At 37.9% G+C, this 6,333-nt stretch overlaps 1 protein-coding gene across 1 annotated transcript; it reads right to left on the bottom strand.

The window, feature by feature from the left end:
• Nucleotides 1-324: 324 nt before the first annotated feature.
• LOC148571207 (ABC transporter B family member 21-like) lies at nucleotides 325-5,907 on the bottom strand. Its single transcript, XM_088508805.1, has 13 exons — nucleotides 5,667-5,907; nucleotides 5,012-5,300; nucleotides 4,868-4,922; nucleotides 4,598-4,773; nucleotides 4,278-4,499; nucleotides 3,928-4,166; nucleotides 3,325-3,850; nucleotides 2,964-3,237; nucleotides 2,028-2,869; nucleotides 1,663-1,929; nucleotides 1,313-1,576; nucleotides 924-1,217; nucleotides 325-850 (listed from the first exon to the last, which is right to left on the bottom strand). Exons 2-13 carry the CDS (start codon nucleotides 5,258-5,260, stop codon nucleotides 494-496), a joined length of 3,765 nt encoding a protein of 1,254 aa, XP_088364931.1. The 5' UTR covers nucleotides 5,261-5,300; nucleotides 5,667-5,907; the 3' UTR covers nucleotides 325-493.
• Between the last annotated feature and the right edge of the window lie 426 nt (nucleotides 5,908-6,333).

Below are 6,333 nucleotides of genomic sequence, written 5' to 3'. Positions count from 1 at the left end.
GTTTGTTTTGAAGTACTGAAATGGAGATTGGGACTGAGTATATTTGTTGGTCTAAAAATTATTACTCAAATTTTAGTCTGTCTCTAAAATTTCAGTATTTCAGTACCTTCAAAAAGTAGGAACACAGAGAATTGAAATTTTTGGAGACGAAAATTAAAATTTTAATAATATTTTATACCTAAAATATTCCAATTTCAATTAATTAATTCCAACTTTATCTTTTGTGCAAATTAAATTAGAATTTCATTCTGATTTCAATCTCTGTTTCTTATTTTACATCAAACACAATACTAAAATTTATTTCAATCTTAGTCTCTCAGTCTGTCTTTTTTCCAAACATTACCAAATGGTGATTGCATGATCTATTTCCAATTCTTTACTAAGAATTCAACACAACTATTACATTAGTCACACTACGTACCAATTTTCATCTTGGAAATTGGAAAAGATAAGCAAGGATAACGAATTGCCTAGCATCATAACAAAGTTATTGTCATGCTGTTGACGCACTATAATGAAGTTGGACCAAGGAAGCATAAAAACCATCCTCCATGCTAATGAGGGTCTCATGTCTTCCTTTTTCCACAATAACTCCATCTTTAACTACAGCAATGACATCTGCATTTTTAATTGTGGATAGACGATGTGCCACAACCACAGTGGTTCTATTCACAATCACTTTGTCTAATGCATCTTGAACAACTCTCTCCGACTCTGCATCCAATGCACTTGTGGCCTCATCAAGTAGCAATATCTTTGGACTCTTTATTATAGCACGTGCAATGGCTACACGTTGCTTCTGCCCACCAGATAACTGTATTCCCCTCTCTCCCACCACAGTATCATAACCCTATTACACCAAATCCAAAAACCATAACTCAATTGAAAAACACAAATACCAACAAGTTGAGTGTTGTTTTTACCTGTTGTAAGGCACTAATAAAGCCATGAGCATTGGCCAGTTCTGCTACTTGTATGACTTCTGCTTCAGTTGCATTGCCTCCTTTACCATATGCAATGTTGGCACGAATGGTGTCATTGAATAATACTGGCTCTTGACCTACAAGTCCTATCTGCTGCCTCAACCACTTGAGCTGCAACTTCTGAATTTCTATCCCATCAAGTGTGATTTGACCAAAATCTGGATCATAGAATCTTTGTAACAAAGCAATCACTGTGGATTTCCCGCTTCCACTCTCACCAACAAGGGCCACTGTCTGGAAAATTTGATTGAAATGGTTAGTTTGATAACATGCATCTTCATCAGTTTGATAACATGAAATGGAGCTTGAAAGAAGAGTGCTTAATTTACTTTGCCAGAATGGATGGTCAAACTTAGGTCTCGAAAAATCTGTATATCCGGTCTAGATGGATACTTAAAGCCTACATGGCGAAACTTGATTTCACCATGTACATTTTCCAGTGTTGTACCAGACTCATCACTTGGATCTATCTTCGACTTCATATCAAGAAGTCCAAATATGGAAGCAGCAGCTGACTTGGCTTTGCTAGAATCAGGTGCAAGTGAGCTTGATTGGGAAATTGCGTTAGCTGCCATAGTTAAAGCAAAGAAAACCTACAACAAATCCAAAGAAGGAAGCTTTTAGTGAAGAAATATTGAAAATTCAGGTGCAAGTGCTAAAAAGAGTTAGTACTAAGTACCCTTAAAACATCTGAGAATGATGCCTTGCCATCCTTCACAAATCTAGCTCCAGCATAGAAACAGGTTGCATAGACACAATAGAGAAGAAAAAATGAAACCCCGAATCCTATTCCACTGATCAAGCCTTGCCTTATTCCTGTTTTCCTTGGACCTTCACATTTCTTCTTATAGAATTCCATAACTTTCTCTTCAGCGCAGAAAGATGCCACTGTTCTTATGCTTCCAACTGCATCGTTAGCAACCTGGCTCGCTTCCTCATACATCCGCTGCATAAAAATATGCACATTATCATAGGATTTTTCGCTGAGTCTAATAAACCATGAAGTACTTTCATAGCAAAGTATTGAGATGGAAAAAGTCTCACCTTTGCATCTGAACTGAAGCCTTTCAAGAACTTCATTTGAACATATCCATTCAGTCCAACAAGAGGGGCTATGACAACAATGATCAACGCCAATTGCCAGCTTGCAACAAAAGCAATGATCAAGCCTGTACATGCTGTTGCAATATTTTGAACTAGTAGTCCTAATGCATCCCCAACAAGGGCGCGAACAGATGTAGCATCCGTCGAGAGCCTTGAACCGATTGCGCCACTCGAATGATCAGCCTCATCAAACCATGAAACCTCCATGTTGATCACCTTCTCAAAACATAGCAACCTAATTCGCTGGATTAGCTTATGGCCAGCCACAGAGAAAAAGTATCCTCTTGCTATAAGAGCAATTAAAGATGCAAGTCCAAGGGTCATAAACATTAGTGCCCAAAACCTTGAGTCCTTTTTTAACTCATTGAATGGTTCATAAAATGTTTTGATGGCACTAGAAAGCAACAAACCAAACACTGGCCATATAGCACCATTTGCTGTGGCAGTTATAGATCCCATAAGAAGCACTGGAATCTCTGGTTTGTTAAGGGAAAAAAGCCACCATAGTGGAACCTCTTGTGATGGTACATCCTCTTCTCTTGGAGTTTCAACTTTAGGGTCAAGGATATTAGCTCCTGTAGATAAGCCGAAGGAAGTCGAGTGGCGGCTACTGCTACCAGCAGATGATTCTGATCTTTGAAATGACCACCTTTTACTTTTTGAGAGTTCAGACTTGTTTTGATTGTCTGCATTCTTTAATGAATCATCCTCTCTTATCTCTTGTAAACGTATAAGCTGAGAGTAAGCTCCTTCGGGGTCCTTGACTAATTCAACATGTGTTCCTGATTGATAAACATGAAGTCAGTTACAAATATATATAAAACAAAATTTTATCATGATGAGAGAATCCATGTCTTATCTTTGCATGCTCTGTACCTTTCTCAACCATTTTCCCTGTATGAATTACAGCAATCATGTCTGCATTTCTCACCGTGCTTAGGCGATGAGCTACAATAACAGTAGTTCTGTTGATCATGATCCTGTCTAGGGCCTCTTGCACTATTCTTTCAGATTCTGCATCAAGTGCACTTGTGGCTTCATCTAGAAGCAAAATCCTTGGATCTTTTAGGATAGCTCTTGCAATGGCAATGCGTTGCTTCTGTCCACCAGATAGTTGTGTTCCATGCTCACCAACCATTGTTTCCAATCCCTACATACACATCACAAGGAAGCATTTAATTAAGTTTACTTAACGAGTTAGATTATGAATCCAAAAATTCCTTTGATATTGTAGAACCTGTGGCAGTTTATCAATGAAATTAGCAGCATTTGCAAGTTCAGTTGCAACTTTAATCTCTTCAATTGTTGCTCCCTCCTTTCCATAAGCAATGTTATCCTTGATGCTACATGCAAACAACACTGGCTCCTGGCTGACAAGGCCAACTTTTCCTCTGATCCATCTAACCTGAAATTCTCTAATGTTAATGCCATCAATAAGAACTTCACCTGCCTGTGGATCATAGAATCTTTCTATCAAACTGATAACTGTGGACTTCCCACTTCCACTTTGTCCTACTAAAGCCGCAGTTGTGCCACTTGGAATATGCAGAGAGAATCCGTTGAATATCAGCTCCTCGGGTCTGGCCGGATAACTGAAATAGACATCCCTCAACTCTATATCGCCATGAATATCTTCCAATGTTTTTCCAGTAGGATCATAAGCATCAATCTCAGGCTTTCTCTCAATTGTTTGAAACATTTTATAGGCTGCTGCTTTACCCGAAGCAAAAGCACTTAAGCAAGGACTTGCTTCCCCAAGAGACCTAACATATACATACACAGAATTAGGCAAGCAAATAGAATGCATCTAGTTTTATCCCGAAGGTATCTATGTACTTACATGGAAGCACTTAACGCAGCAACCATGACATTGACCACCATACCCCCATTATATCCTTTTTCCATTATCATCTTTGAACCATACCATACAGCCAAAGCATAACCGCAAAAAATGACACAGGTAACAACACCAAAACCCATTCCAGCTGCTATGCCTTCGCTAACTCCTGATTTGTATGCATCTTCAAGACGTTTTTCATAACTAGATACTGCTTGCTTTTCCCCAGTGAAGGATGCAACCTTGAAATACATGTAAAAAAGGAAACAATCAATATCATGGCAGAACCTGATATAAGACTCTGAAGCTAACAATAAATTTCAAAGATATTTATTTAGGCTTTGTTAACATACTGTTCTTATAGAACCTATTGTCTGTTCAACTACATGTGCTGCTTTTGCATAAGCATTTTGACCTATGGTTGCCATCTTTTCTATGGTGATGGCCAAAGCTGCGCCAGCTATAGCGAGAATTGGAAGAGCAGACAACAAGACAAGAGTTAGAAGCCACCCTCTGACAAATGATATCACATACCCTCCAACAAATGTTGCAATTAACTGCACAAATTTCCCAACCTGTTTATGCAAGCAAGCCTTTTAGTATATGAATGTTGCAGCAGCATATGATACATATATAGATATAGATATAGATATAGTAGTATTATTAGTATTACCTTCTCACCCATGGCATCTTGAATAAGGACTGTGTCACCTGACATTCTACCTATGACCTCACCAGTGTTTGTCTCTTTATCAAAGAAAGCAATATCTTGTCTTAGAATAGTCTTCAAGTACAAACCCCTTATTCTTGCAGCTTGTCTTTCCCCTGTCACCATCCAACATACCACCTCTGCAGCATGAAACAATGATCTTCATTGCTGAATAACTCATATATAACTGTGTTGAGTTAACAAAAATCAGTGACCTAATTATGGGGTACTTACGAAGGAATGCTGCAACACCTATGCCTATTGCCAAGTACACAAATTTCAGACTGATCTGCAATTTTGGTCAGCATAACTAAATATTATTTTGGTTCTTCACAATTACATACACATTAAGCTGAATATTAGTTTCCTGGATTTTACCTTGGAAACTTGGTTGACAATATCTTCACTGTACAGGTTATCAGCGAAGACGTTTGCCATTTGGCCAAATATTAATGTCATGAGAGGCATTCCCATACCATTTCCAATGGCGGCAATGGTCCCAACAATCATCAACAAGATGTCAGTGGAATCTGCAAACGAGAACAGCTTGAAGTATGGAACTGTTTCTTTTTGGTTCTCTGATGAACTTGTCTCATCATCACGTTTGTAACCGTTCTCACGCCCCATCTCCCTAGTACACTCTTAAGTCCTATGTTATGTAACACTACTACAAAATAACAAAATTATTGAAGCAGTGTAAGGTTGAAACAGAACCAAACAACTTAGTTAGAAAAATTCTTATCATGTATATAATAACGTTTTATAGCATACCAAGTTGTGACTAAATGTGAAACTCTAAAGATACGTGAAGGCTAAGCAACAAACAAAAGGAGCACATAGACATATTATTGCGACGTGTGTTTCCTGGAAGTACCCCTAAGGTAGATTCCTTCATGGCCATTCCATAATGATGCAAAGGGTTGATATCCTTTTCTTTTTTAATCTTAGAACATGGACTTATCCCACAGGATTTTCAAAAACAAGAACACCAAATTATAAATACATAAATAAAATGTTAATGAAATAAACCAACTTGGGTTTGTCGAGCGGTCAGCTCACTAGTCCGCTTAAGCAGGTGTCGGATATTTGAATCCCGCCTTGTGCATGTAACAACCCATTGGCCAACGGCAAGTCCTTAAATGAAACTTAGATCCGCAACGGATTAATCTTTAGCCTGTCGGGTTGGAGAATATTATGGGCAACCAAAAAAAATGTTAATGAAGTAAATTGAAGTGTGTTTTATTGATTCTCCAATTCGATTAACATAGACTTGAAGGTACTATAATTTTGCAGAAAAACAGCAACACACACTTTGGGTTGGTTATCCAGGTAAAGGAGGGACCGAAAATATTTTCCATCTTCTGACCAACCAACTAACTAACTGCCGCAGAAAGAAACTAAACAACAGAATGCCAAAAAGTCATGCATTATATATTACTTAGTCATGGTATTGGTCTATTGGATAGTAACTTGGTATAGGAGATAAATAAATACTACTGTGAAGATATTATTAATAATAATAACAGGTAAAATTATATATTCACAATTAAAATACCAGCAACTTAGTGGGAGTGTGGATTGCATCACAAAATACGGTAACTTAAACAAGACTTTGATTGACATCATGCATGGTTCCATATGTATTATATATCAAGAGGCCCAAACCACACGCAAAAGTCAAAACTATGTAGTAAAAGTGT

This window comes from Arachis ipaensis, chromosome B3 (genome assembly GCF_059453495.1).
Source record: "Arachis ipaensis isolate K30076 ecotype BB chromosome B3, ASM5945349v1, whole genome shotgun sequence".
NCBI classification, from domain to species: Eukaryota; Viridiplantae; Streptophyta; class Magnoliopsida; order Fabales; family Fabaceae; genus Arachis; species Arachis ipaensis.
Note: the sequence above shows the minus strand (reverse complement) of the source record. Positions and strands in the feature narration are given on the sequence as shown.

What these genes read in the sequence shown, in the direction of transcription:
- LOC148571207 (XM_088508805.1), bottom strand. Translation starts at nt 5,260, where the DNA reads ATGGGGCGTGAGAACGGTTACAAACGTGATGATGAGACAAGTTCATCA. An exon ending in TCATTGATAAACTGCCACAG is followed by an intron (nt 3,238 to 3,324) that starts GTTCTACAATAT and finishes ATGTGTATGTAG; the next exon opens with GGATTGGAAACAATGGTTGG. An exon ending in TGACCATCCATTCTGGCAAA is followed by an intron (nt 1,218 to 1,312) that starts GTAAATTAAGCA and finishes CAAATTTTCCAG; the next exon opens with ACAGTGGCCCTTGTTGGTGA.